Source organism: Triticum urartu, chromosome 1 (genome assembly GCF_003073215.2).
Source record: "Triticum urartu cultivar G1812 chromosome 1, Tu2.1, whole genome shotgun sequence".
In the NCBI taxonomy this organism is placed as follows: domain Eukaryota; kingdom Viridiplantae; phylum Streptophyta; class Magnoliopsida; order Poales; family Poaceae; genus Triticum; species Triticum urartu.
Window position 1 is genome coordinate 141,732,753 of NC_053022.1, and position 13,445 is coordinate 141,746,197.

Here is a 13,445-nt window from a genome sequence, read left to right on the forward strand (position 1 = left end):
GTCGTTCAACTGCCTGTTTGACAGAGAGTTTTCATACATAGGGGAGCTGATGGAAGCAAAAAAATACATTGAAATTCATCACTGTTCTTGAAAGCCACGAAAGAAAAGCAATCCTAAACAGAAATTGCTCTGCTTTCTCGCATGCAGAGTCAAAGTTCAGGTGTCCAAGCCGTCTAATCTGAGGTCATTTTCATGATGAAATCCACAAAAAACATAGTTTTCACATTTTTCATGATGGCATTGGTTTCGTACTAACGAAACCCACAACCTGTACATTATTTTCACATTTTCTGTACGTTTGTGCTCTACGCCAGTCCGTCGGTGTAGGAAATACTCCCTCCATTCCTAAATGATTTGTCTTTTTAGATATTTCAACAAGTGACTACATATGAAACAAAATGAATGAATCTATACTCTAAAATATGTCTATATACATCCGTATGTGGTAGTTCATTTGAAATCCCTAAAAGGACAAATATTTAGGAACGGAGGGAGTAGTACACTGGTGCAGGTATTAAGTTAAAAGAAGAACGTGCCATCAGCCAAAGCGTCCTCAAGAGAATGCAGCTCATCCAGAAAAAGACTTAGCAATGTGCAATAGTCATCTCCATGTAACTTAAAAATAATGAATAAATTCGATACCGCCATTAGCTTGCAGCAGCAACGGCGGCAATTTTCTCCCTGTAATTTTGAATACAGCTACTACATTCAGAGATCTCTGAACGAGTGCAACACGACGGGATCAGCTAAGATTAGCACTACGCCACTATCTTATCTAACTCACATGCAATGCAACACTATGTACAGTGCGCAAGCCACAGGCAGGCTAGCGGTTCAAGAACAGAAGATGGGGAACCGGAGCAAAATAGTTAATCAGAAGATGGTGTCTACTGTCAGCTTTCTCTTGGGCGGTGACCTCTCAATTATCTGCTTCTGCATGTCCATGAAGCTTAGCCCCTTGTGTGCAAACATCCTTCTGAGGTTGATCACCGAGAGCTCGCTGTATCTCGCGACAGCAAGGTCCGCTTGTTCCAGCTCGTACCTGTATGTCACCACAAACAGTTACACACAAGAAGCATCTATTGACTTTCCTAACAGAACATATGTGACTGAGTGGAACAACAAGATTGCTCCAAGGAAAACAGTGCTACATACGCCGGATGAGCACCAATCAGGGAAACTGCCATCATAGTGCAGTTGTGAGCAGCTGTAACGCCTCTTGGGTCATCCTCAAACACTATGCATTTCGAGGGCTTCCGATCCAACTGCCAAGAAGAGAAGATCAGCAAATATGTGAGAGGTATGTTCTTCGCACAGTTCAGCAACACCAATCAACTAGTAGTCGGGAAAATGCATGCCTTAACAGCAGCTGAGAGAAACCTATGTGCTATTGACTCCATGTCATCCTCATCGGTCACAATCGCCTGTAGTTGACAAGGAAAAAGTAAAATAAAGTTGTAATAATCACCATCTGCCTAAGCTACGGAGTATGTTCTTCAGAGCAGTAAAGATTGGGGAACTAAAAAGGGTGACAGAAAAACCTTGAAGTATTTGCTTAACGACATCCTATCCAAAGCTTCAACCATGCATCTCCTATCCAGGGACGATGCCACAGCACAGGGTATACCTGCTGTCCGAACTGCATCCAACCATTCTCTCAATCCTTCTACTGGGGTATCAAGCTGAATTACATGGATATCAGACAGTCAGGGGCAATCATAGAGTAAAACAAAACCCTACTTGATGCAAAAAGGAGGAAATTTACTCTAAAGAGGCTTTCATAGTAAAGCTCGATAAGGCGTGCCTTCAATCTTTCCATTTGATCATCCTCTTTTGCCCAATACAAAACCTGGTAAGCATAAGTAGAATTGATGCTTTATGTATCAGTACCCTATTCAAGCGAAGGCATTGGAGCGACAAACAAGAGGGGGCTAAAAGGGAACATATAAATTTTCTCACATCTTTTTTGCTGCTAAAATATTTCTGTAACTTGAATTGCCATATGATAATGTAGGCTTGGTATGAAAGTTCAAAAGATCCACCAAAACACCCACATACCTTTCTAAGGACATGGTCAGCAGCACCATGAAGAATACTCTTTTGGATATGAGCAGCAGTAGGGATGTCCTTCCCTGCGCAAGATAAATTACATTAGTATGTGTTTACCCAGGTCGTATAGCAATATGCAACTATGTTTACAAAAATAATACCTTCCTCCAAAGCAAGCTGTCTCCAAGCATCCAACTTTAGTGAGTCTGTGTCAGCCTTAAGAGAAACGAAAAGAGCATCAGATGTCAGTCAATAGTGAGGCAGTAATGACATAGCGGCAACCTATATGCACAATACGAGGATTCACCTACAAATGAAACTACTTAACTAAGAATCCTGTAAAAATTCAACTGAACCAGGTAAATGTTGAATTATGTACAAGTATAGTTTTCTTGGACTATTGCTGCAATTAGTAACTATAGACGAGCAAGTATTTTCCAAAATGCCATTTCAAACACGATGTCACTAACACAAGAAAAAAAACTCACAATAACATTGTCCCATGAGAAAATTAGACCAAATGCTTCATCCGGCTTCATAGCATGCCTTATCCTTTGAAGGAAGCATTCTTGCAATTTTTCGTTTAGATAATCCTGAAAGGTAGAAGAAAGCTCATCCACTAAACATAACAGATAAATGGTAGGCTGCTAAAAGCACATAATGGCATAATTGCAAGTGGCCTATCATGATATATGCTTACCACATCGATATTGAGTGGTCCGTCCATCCTGAAAGTCTCAAATCCTTCCCCATATTCAGCTCCAATTGTCTAACAGAAATAAATGCAAAATCTTTTTAATCAGTAAGAGATAAGGTTTAAAAGAAGAATCGCTAATGCTGCAGAAACTGTATTTAGTGAACCGGTGTTAAAACTAGCTAGAGAAGGGTTCAGTTGTGTAACTACGACCCCAATAATGATGGTGATCCAGAGAAAGAATTCGCAAGGAACTTGATTAAAAAAAGACTAGTAAACAGTTATCTGCTCCACTGAGCAGCTAAAAGATGAAACCATCAATTAATCAAAGAAGCATCTCACTGACTGATCCAGCATCAACCTATAGGCTATATGGACAGAATGTAACTAGTAGTAGAAATAATTCACTGGCAGAACCATCAACTAACATAGATCCACTTTACTTGACCTAATTACATGAACCTCATTTGACTAACACGCTAAAATGGAAGAGAGGGACAAATCGGAGAATCTAGATAGCCCAACTCTAGCCTACCACAAGTAAGGCAAGGAAGCTAAAGTAACCCTGTAACCATGTACATGGTACTATTTGTTCAAGGAAATAAGTCCTTGATAGGCTAATCCAGAGCCCGCACGGAGCTAATCCAACCCAACAGCATCTAATTGCACATTTGCAGCTAGGGGAAGTCAGGGTTCTCGAAAATCAACAAATATACTAATCAAGAAAGCTGCTTTATTAATCCAGAAAAGGATTATTATTATTTTAATAAACCAAGAAATCTCACCTCCTCGACGAAGACTTTGCCTGGGAGGGGTGGGAAGGCATCAAAACCCGACGCCATCCTCCGCATCCGCATCTGCCTCCCATTTCTTGCTCTCTGCGCGGAAAGGAAAAGAAATCAGGAAAAGGATGCGGCAAAACACACAAAAAGAGAAAGAAATAGGCTTGAGGCGGGCACTGCTTACGGCGAACCGGAGACTGGGGCACGGCACGCGAGCGGACGAGGAGGAGGACGGAGCCGAGGGGAACGGCGAAGGAGAGGTGGCGGTGCGGAAGCTGCACGACTCCATGGAAATGGGAAGGGGAAAGAGGCGAGGGGGAGAGATGGGATGGAGTGGAAGGGTTTTCTTTTGGGCTTTCTTTTATGTTTGTTTTGAGATTTTTTACGGTGCATCATACTACCTCTGAAAGCGAATAGTATTGAATCATCTCAACCGTTGATTAACGGGGTAGTTTTACCATTATTTTCATTTCCTAATTTGTCAAATCTCTCACGGTGACGATCCTCGTGAGGCCTCGTCGTTGCCATCGCCCATGATCAACAGCGCATGCCCAATATCGATCAGAGCTAGCCTGACTGCCTGAGTGCCCTTCAAGTGGGAGCTCCAAGCCTCCGACCTGGTATCAAATCTACCAGCAGGCCACAGAACCGGCGGTACGACGTCTTGATCAGTCGCAGCGTCGTCGCTGCAGCTTCCGATGAGGCCACCGCCGCCGGCTTGATCGCCGGAATCACTAATGTATGTATTCACAAATGATCAATCAATCTATTGTACATGGTGATTTCCTCGGCCAAAAATACCAGCCGGCAAGGATCCATCGCTGTGTACAATTGTCTCTGTTGCATTGAATGTCGTCCGGAAAGTATTCGGCCGGACCGGTCCAAGCAGGACAAGAAAACACACGGATTCCTCAATGGATGTAGAATTTGGGTATTTATTTTCTAAGTCTTCCAATTTTATCCCTTGAACAAAATATACTACTGAATTGCTTTGGTAGTATTGGTGGATCTAGTCTATTAACTGACTGAAAATGGACGGCTCATATTATTTTGATGCACCGTAAAAGGTCTCGTTGTTTTCTCTATTATGATTAGTGCCAAGAGTAGTGGCTCGCTTCCCATGTGCAATGAATAAACGTATTACTACGTCTGATGTCTATACATGCCTATCCATCTTTGTGTTTCGTGTACAAAACTACAATTCCGAGTGTGGAGTGTGTACTCGACGACGGCAAGTACCAACACTACGTCGTGTTCTGCTTCTACACGCGTGCGGCGTGCCTCTTTTTCCTCACTTGTATGTTTGTCACTGCCTCACGGGACACTAGTGCTCGATTCTGTCAACTCTTTGTTTTTTTTTTGTTTTTTTTTAGAAAAGGAGGATGACCCCTGGCCTTGTGTAAGGGCATGTTTCATCTCATGAGTAGTGTACGACTCTCTCTCTCTCATGCTAAAACGTTTCGTGGATGGGGAGTGGACCTTGAAAGCGAACCGATCTATTCCTTTGTCATGTGCCAGATGTGCATATGTTCCGATAGGCCACTATCTACCCTTTGTAAGAATCCAAAACTTTCGAGTCAAATGACGTGCAGGTCCACAAAGGAGAGAAGTTCAACAGGATTTGTTCCTCTACTTTCCTTAGCAACCATAGAAAACATTTGCTTTTTTCCGGAGTTTAGCTTCTTGGTTGATTCCAATCGTAAGAAACACTCTGCTACTTTATGCGTAGTATTATTTTGTTTGCAGAATGTTCATAATTCTCCCTTCGTCCTCAAATATAAGTCTTTTTAGACATTCCAACAAGTGACTACATATGAAGTAAAATGAGTGAATTTATACTCTAAAATATGTCTACATACATCTGTATGTTGTAGTTCATTTAAAATGTTTAAAAAAAACTTATATTTAGGAGCGGAGGGAGTAGATTATTTCGAATTTCATATTCTAGTATTGAACCCTAAACTCCGTCTCACCGCACCTTCCCTCGGCGCACCCGGCAGTGGCCCCTGGGGTCAGCCGACGGCTGCGGTGGGGCCACCCTAGCGCCATTTGTCCCCATCCCTCCTCCTTTTTCTCCTGCGGTTTTTGTGATGAGAACAAATATTCATCATTTGTTGTTTGCATGCTCTGCTGCTCCTATATGTGGAGTGTGATCCGCAATGTGATTGTGGTTGTTAATATAATAACATGGCATCCTGCTCTTTTTTACAAGTTAAGAGCTTTCATCTTCTATATCTAAATAGCTAGCCCCCACTAACTATTTCTCTCAACATGCAAGAATGCCATATCATCACACAACATGCACGAGAAAAGGCCCACCTCCACTACCATATGTCTTTCAACATGCAAGCATGTCACTTCATCATGAAACATGCATTGAGAAAAGATTCATCTCAACATGCAAACATACATGAGAATTTTCATTCTATAAAGTTATTTATATTTAATAAATATTTTACAAATATATAGTAGTCAAACATAATGAATTATATGTATTTTCAGTTTTAGCCTTTTATATTATTACTTCAAATATTCATGTTTCATATAACGTATCACACTGAGATATATTGCGAAATATCCCCGCAACAACGTGCGGGGTATCGGCTAGTTCATTAAACAACGGGGTTACAATCGTTCAGCAAGCAAGAGACTAAAAAGCTACGTACGTGATTGATCCATAAGCACCTTGTTCGGCAAGCAAGAGACTAAAAAGCTACGTACATGATTGATCCATAAGCACCTTCTTCTATTCTCATAGGCTTGCTTAGCACAAAGTTGCACCCCTTCATTGGCATCATGACCAACAAAAGGTAACTAGAAATCTTCTGTATTCAAGCTCAACTCTTATATCTCCTGAAGTATGGATGATATCTCCGATCTACCTTCAGTACGGTTCCTTCATAAATTGACACTTCCTTTGCATTCGTCTCAATGATGATCTTGGAAAGACCTATGCCGCAAAGTAATTTGATACCATCTGGAATAGCAAACGCCTCTATAATCAAAGCATTGGCAGATTGCCCATACCACCAGATTGCTTGACCCCTCATCAGAACTCCTTCATGGTTCCACGGTATCAGGCCTATACAACCCTCATTGGTACAGGATATGAAGCTTGCGTCCACATTCATTTTGAACATTCCTTTAGGTGGCGCAGCCCACTTAGCTTTAATTTTCTCTGCATGTACCGACTCTGTGTGACCTGAAGACAGATCAAGAACAACATTGGTCGTCATTTCACTGACTCCACCACTGGTCTAGTGTTGCCTTCATGATCCCTTGCATTTATCTCCGTCCAAACAACCGATGCTCCACATAATATGACAGCTATTTCGTCTACAGACACTATTTTGTTGTCAACGATGTCCATGGCCCAAGAAACTAGGTGTAGTTCAGGTATCATAACAGATGAGAGCAGATTTAGGTGTTGCCAAAAGTTCTTTGCCCAGGTACACTCAAAGATGAAGGAAATATGCCCTGAAGGCAATAATAAAGTTGTTATTTTATATTTTCTTATTCATAATAAAGGTTGATTATTCATGCTAGAATTGTATTGATCGAAAACCTAAATACATGTGTGGATACATAAACAAATAAGTGTCCCCAGTGAGCCTCTACTAGACTAGCTCGTTGATCAAAGATGGTTAAGGTTTCCTAACCATAGACATGTGTTGTCATTGATAATGGGATCACATCATTAGGAGAATGATGTGATGGACAAGACCCATCTGTTAGCTTAGCATAATGATCGTTCAGTTTATTGCTACTACTTTCTTCATGTCAAATACATATTCCTTTGACTATGCGATTATGCAACTCCCTGTTATCGGAGGAATACCTTGTGTGCTATCAAACGTCACAACGTAACTTGGTGATCATAAAGATGTTCTACAGGTATCTCCGAAGGTGTTTGTTGGGTTGGCATAGATCGAGATTAGGATTTGTCACTCCGAGTATCGGAGAGGTATCTCTGGGTCCTCTCGATGGCCCTCTCGGTAATACACATCATAAGCTTGCAAGAAAATGACTAAGAAGTTAGTCACTAGGTGATGTATTACAAAACGAGTAAGAGACTTGCCGGTAACGAGATTGAACTAGGTATGAATATACCGACGATCGAATCTCAGGCAAGTAACATACCGATGGACAAAGGGAATTACATATGTTGTTGCTACTTCTTGAGCTTGCGTTCGTTTTTTCCTTGAAGAGGAAACGGTGATGCAGCAAAGCAGAATAAGTATTTCTCTTAGTTTTGAGAACCAAGGTATTAATCCAGTAGGAGACAACGCACAAGTACCGAATACCTGCACAAACAAACAACAACTTGCACCCAACGCGATAAAGGGGTTGTCCATCCCTTCATGGTTATTTGCAAAGTAAGATCTGATAGAGATGTATAAATGGTAAAGTAATATTTTTGGTATTTTTGGTTTATGGAATGGAAAGTAAAAGATTGTAAAGAAAGTAAATAGGAAACTAAAATTGTAGATCGGAAACTTATATGATGGAAAGTAGACTAGGGCCATAGGTTTCACTAGAGGCTTCTCTCAAGATAGAAAATATTACAGTGGGTGAACAAATTACTGCCGAGCAATTGATAGAAAAGTGTAAAGTTATGACAATATCTAAGGCAATGATCATGAATATAGGCATCACATTTGTATCAAGTAGACCGACTCCTGCCTGCATCTACTACTATTACTCCACACATCAGCCGACTCCTGCCTGCATCTAGAGTATTAAGTTCATGAAGAACAGAGTAACGCATTAAGTAAGATGACATGATGTAGCGGGATAAACCCAAGCAATATGATGAAAACCCCATCTAGTTATCCTCGATGGCAACAATACAATACGTGTTGGTTCTCCTTCTGTCACTGGGATCAAGCACCGCAAGATTGAACCCAAAGCTACGCACTTCTCCTATTGCAAGAAAAACCAATCTAGTTGGCCAAACCAAAACGATAGTTCGAAGAGACTTGCAAAGATATCAAATCATGCATATAAGAATTCAGAGAAGATTCAAATAATATTCATAGATAAGATGATCATAAATCTACAATTCATCGGATCTCGGCAAACACACCGCAAAAAGAGTATTACATCGGATAGATCTCCAAGAACATCGAGGAGAACATGGTATTGCGAATCAAAGAGGGAGAGAGAGAGAGAGAAGAAGACATATAGCTACTAGCTATGGACCCGTAGGTCTATGGTAAACTACTCACGCTTCATCGGAGAGGCAATGGTGTTGATGTAGAAGCCCTCCGTGATCGAATCCCCCTCCGCCAGGACGCCGAAAAGGCCCCTAGATGGGATCTCATGGGTACAGAAGGTTGCGGTGGTGGAAAAGTGTTTTCGTGGCTCTCCTGGTCGGTTTGGGAATATTTGAGAATATATAGGCGGAAGAAATAGGTCGGCGGAGTCACGAGGAGCCCACAAGGGTGCGGGCGTGCCCTCCATCCTTGTCGCCGCCTGGTGGCTTCCCTGACGTGTACTTCAAGTCCTCTAGATGTCTTCTGGTCTAAGAAAAATCATCGCGAAAGTTTCATTCCATTTGGACTCCGTTTGATATTCCTTTTCTGCAAAACTCTAAAACAAGGAAAAAAATAGGATCTGGCACTGGGCTCTAGGTTAATAGGTTAGTCCCAAAAAATATAAAATAGCATTTTAGTGCATATAAAACATCCAAAACAGATAATATAATAGCATGGAACAATAAAAAATTATAGATACGTTGGAGACGTATCAAACATCCCCAAGCTTAATTCATGCTCGTCCTCGAGTAGGTAAATGATAAAAACAGAATTTTTTATGTGGAATGCTACCTAACATATTTATCCATGTAATTTTCTCTATTGTGGCATGAATGTTCAGATTCCTATGATTCAAAAAAAAGTTTAATATTGACATAAAAACAATAATACTTCAAGCATACTAACAAGATAATTATGTCTCCTCAAAATAACATGGCCAAAGAAAGCTTATCCCTACAAAATCATATAATCTGGCTATGCTCCATCTTCATCATATAAAATATTCAAATCATGCACAACCCCGATGACAATCCAAACAATTGTTTCATAGTTTTGATGTTCTCAAACCTTTTCAACTTTCACGCAATACATGAGCGCGAGCCATGGACATAGCACTATAGGTGGAGTAGAAGGTGGTTGTGGAGAAGACAAAAAGAGGGAGATAGTATCACATCAACTAGGCGTATTAACGGGCTATGGAGATGCCCATCAATAGATATCAATGTGTGTGAGTAGGGATTGCCATGCAACGGATGCACTAGAACTATAAGTTTATGAAAGCTCAAAAAGAAAACTAAGTGGGTGTGCATCCAACTTGCTTGCTCATAAAGACCTAGGGCAATTTGAGGAAGCCCATCGTTGGAATATACAAGCCAAGTTCTATAATGAAGAATTCCCACTAGTATATGAAAGTGACAACATATGAGACTCTCTATCATGAAGATCTTGGTGCTATTTTGAAGCACAAGTATGGAAAAGGATAGTAACATTGCACCTTCTCTCTTTTTCTCTCGTTTTTTCTCTTTTTTTTCTTTCTTTCCTTTTTGTCTTTTTCTTTCTTTTTTTACCTTTTCTTTTTCTCTTTTTATTTCTTTTATTTCCTCACATGGGACAATGTTCTAAAAAGGAAGATCATCATACTTCTATTTACTTACAACTCAAAAATTACAACTCGATACTAGAATAAGATATGACTCTATATGAATGCCTTCGACGGTGTACCGGGATGTGCAATGAATCAAGAGCGACATGCATAAAAATGATGAATGGTGGCTTTGCCACAAATACGATCTCAACTACATGATCATGCAAAGCAATATGACAATGATGATGTGTGTCAGAAATAACAGAATGGTGGGAAGTTGCATGGCAATATGTCTCGGAATGGCTATGAAAATGCCATAATAGGTAGGTATGGTGGCTATTTTGAGGAAGGTACATGGTGGGTTTATGGTACCGGCGAAAGTTGCGCGGCACTAGAAAGGCTAGCAATGGTGGAAGGGTGAGAGTGCGTATAATCCATGGACTCAACATTAGTCATAAAGAACTCGCATACTTATTGCAAAAATCTATTAGTCATCGAAACAAACTATTACGCGCATGCTCCTAGGGGGATAAATTGGTAGGAAAAGACCATCGCTCATCCCCGACCACCACTCATAAGGAAGACAATCAAAAAATGTCTTATGCTCCAACTTTGTTGCATAACGGTTCACCATACATGCATGCTATGGGACTCACAAACCTTAACACAAGTATTTCTCAAGTTCACAACTACTCACTAGCATGACTCTAATATCACCATCTTCGTATCTCAAAACAATCATAAGGAATTAAACTTCTCATAGTATTCAATGCACTTTATATGAAAGTTTTTATTATATCCCTCTTGGATGCCTATCATATTAGGACTAAATTTATAACCAAAGCAAATTACCATGCTGTTTAGAGACTCTAAAAATAATATAAGTTAAGCACGAGAGTTCATAAATTTCTATAAAATGAAACCACCATCATGCTCTAAAAAGATAGAAGTGAAGCACTAGAGCAAAATTGCCTAGCTCAAAAGATATAAGTGAAGCACACAGAGTATTCTAATAAATCAAGATTCATGCGTGTATCTCTCAAAAGGTGTGTACAGGAAGGATGATTGTGGAAAACTAAAAATCAAAGACTCAAATCATACAAGACGCACCAAGCAAAACACATATCATGTGGTGAATAAAAATATAGCCTCAAGTAAAGTTACCGATAGACGAAGATGAAAGAGGGGATGCCTTCCGGGGCATCCACAAGCTTAGGCTCTTGGTTGTCCTTGAATATTACCTTGGGGGTGCCTTGGGCATCTCCAAGCTTAGGCTCTTGCCACTCCTTATTTCATAGTCCATCAAATCCTTACCCAAAACTTGAAAACTTCACAACACAAAACTCAACAGAAAATCTCGTAAGCTCCGTTAGTATAAGAAAATAAATCACAACTTTTGGTACTGTTGTGAACTCACTCTTTATTTATATAGGTGTAATATATACTTTATTCCAACTTTTCCATGGTTCATACCCCCGATACAAGCCATAGATTCATCAAAATAAGCAAACAACACATAGAAAATAGAATCTGTCAAAAACGGAACAGTCTGTAGCAATCTGGATGTTTCGAATATTTCTGTAACTCCAAAAATTCTGAAAAATTAGGACGAACTAAGCAATTTGTTTATTAATCTTCTCCAAAAAGAATCAGTATTTTATCACGCATCTACTAAAAATAAGAATTGTTTTCCTGAACGCAAAAGTTTCTATTTTTCAGCAAGATCAAATCAACTATCACCGTAAGCTATCCCAAAGGTCTTACTTGGCAAAAACACTAATTAAAATACAAAACCACATCTAACCAAAGGCTATATGAATTATTTATTCAGAAACAGGAACTAAAAATATTGGGTTGACTCCCAACAAGCGCTTTTCTTTAAAGCCTTTTAGCTAGGCATTGATAATTTCGATGATGCTCACATGAAAGACAAGAATTGAAGCACAAAGAGAGCATCATATAGCATGTGAAAAACACATCTAAGTCTAAAATACTTCCTATGAATAGGCATCTTATAGGAAAACAAAATATCAAGGCAAGCAAAAACTAGCATATGCAAAGAAGAAGAAAGAAACAATAGCAATCTCAACATAACGAGAGGTAATTTTGTAACATGAAAATTTCTACAACCATATTTTCCTCTCTCATAATAATTACATGTGGGATCATAATCAAATTCAACAATATAACTGTCACATAAAGTATTCTCTTCATGATCCACATGCAAGCAAGTTGACACTTTTCCGAAATAGTGGGATTATCATAAAATAAAGTCATGACCTCTCCGAACCCACTTTTAGTATTATTGCAAACATTATTATCAATCTCATATTCATCATGGGGCTTAAATAAATTTTCAAGATTGTAAGAAGAATCACCCCAATCATGATCATTCCAACAAGTAGTGGACATAGCAAAACTAGCATCCCCAAGCTTAGGGTTTTGCATCATTAACATAATTGACATTAATAGAATTTATAATAATATCATTGCAATCATGATTTTCATTCAAAGATCTATCGTGAATCACTTCATAAAGCACTTCATCACAATTTTCAGATTCACGGATCTCAAGCAAAACTTCATAAACATAATCTAGTGCACTCAACTCACTAATAATTGGTTCATCATAATTGGATATCTTAAAAAGATTAGCAAGTGGATGAAGATCCATAAACCTTTAGTTCTGATTTTCAATAAACACACAATTATACCAAGCAAACGAGCAGACAAACCAAGTAAGACATAAGGGCAAACAAAAAGACGAACGAAATAAGGCAAATAAAAAAGCAAATCATTTCGAAAATCGTTTTAGAAGTGGGGGAGAGGAAAGCGAGAGGCGAATGGCGAATAATGTAATGCAAAAGATGAGAGTTTATGATGGGTACTTGGTATGTCTTGACTTGGCGTAGATCTCCCGGGCAACGACGCCATAAATTCTTCCTGCTACTTCTTGAGCTTGCGTTGGTTTTTCCCTTGAAGAGGAAAGGGTGATGCAGCAAAGCAGAATAAGTATTTCCCTCAGTTTTGAGAACCAAGGTATCAATCCAGTAGGAGATAACGCACAAGTCACCGAATACCTGCACAAACAAACACCAACTTGCACCCAACGCGATAAAGGGGTTGTCAATCCCTTCACGGTTATTTGCAAAGTGAGATCTGATAGAGATGGATAAACGGTAAAGTAATATTTTTGGTATTTTTGGTTTATGGAACGGAAAGTAAAAGATTGCAAAGGAAGTAAATAGGGAACTAAAATTGTAGATCGGAAACTTATATGATGGGTGTAGACCCGGGGG

At 39.6% G+C, this 13,445-nt stretch overlaps 1 protein-coding gene across 2 annotated transcripts; it reads right to left on the reverse strand.

Moving 5' to 3' along the window:
• Positions 1-584: 584 nt before the first annotated feature.
• On the reverse strand, positions 585-3,886 carry LOC125551945 (5-amino-6-(5-phospho-D-ribitylamino)uracil phosphatase, chloroplastic). 2 transcript variants are annotated; one of them, XM_048715374.1, is made up of 11 exons: positions 3,710-3,886; positions 3,529-3,621; positions 2,750-2,818; positions 2,538-2,642; positions 2,211-2,265; positions 2,059-2,132; positions 1,805-1,849; positions 1,542-1,682; positions 1,359-1,424; positions 1,156-1,265; positions 585-1,042 (listed from the first exon to the last, which is right to left on the reverse strand). In XM_048715374.1, exons 1-11 carry the CDS (start codon positions 3,812-3,814, stop codon positions 874-876), a joined length of 1,032 nt encoding a protein of 343 aa, XP_048571331.1. In that variant the 5' UTR covers positions 3,815-3,886; the 3' UTR covers positions 585-873. The 2 variants fall into 2 exon arrangements, with proteins under 2 accessions (XP_048571331.1, XP_048571322.1); XM_048715365.1 differs by having other exon boundaries at positions 1,766-1,849.
• Between the last annotated feature and the right edge of the window lie 9,559 nt (positions 3,887-13,445).

Excerpts from the sequence above, each read along its gene's own strand:
- LOC125551945 (XM_048715365.1), bottom strand. The coding sequence starts at position 3,814 with ATGGAGTCGTGCAGCTTCCGCACCGCCACCTCTCCTTCGCCGTTCCCC. Across the intron at positions 2,643-2,749 it reads GACCACTCAATATCGATGTG|GATTATCTAAACGAAAAATT; the intron begins GTAAGCATATAT and ends TCTACCTTTCAG. Across the intron at positions 2,133-2,210 it reads ACAGCTTGCTTTGGAGGAAG|GGAAGGACATCCCTACTGCT; the intron begins GTATTATTTTTG and ends TATCTTGCGCAG.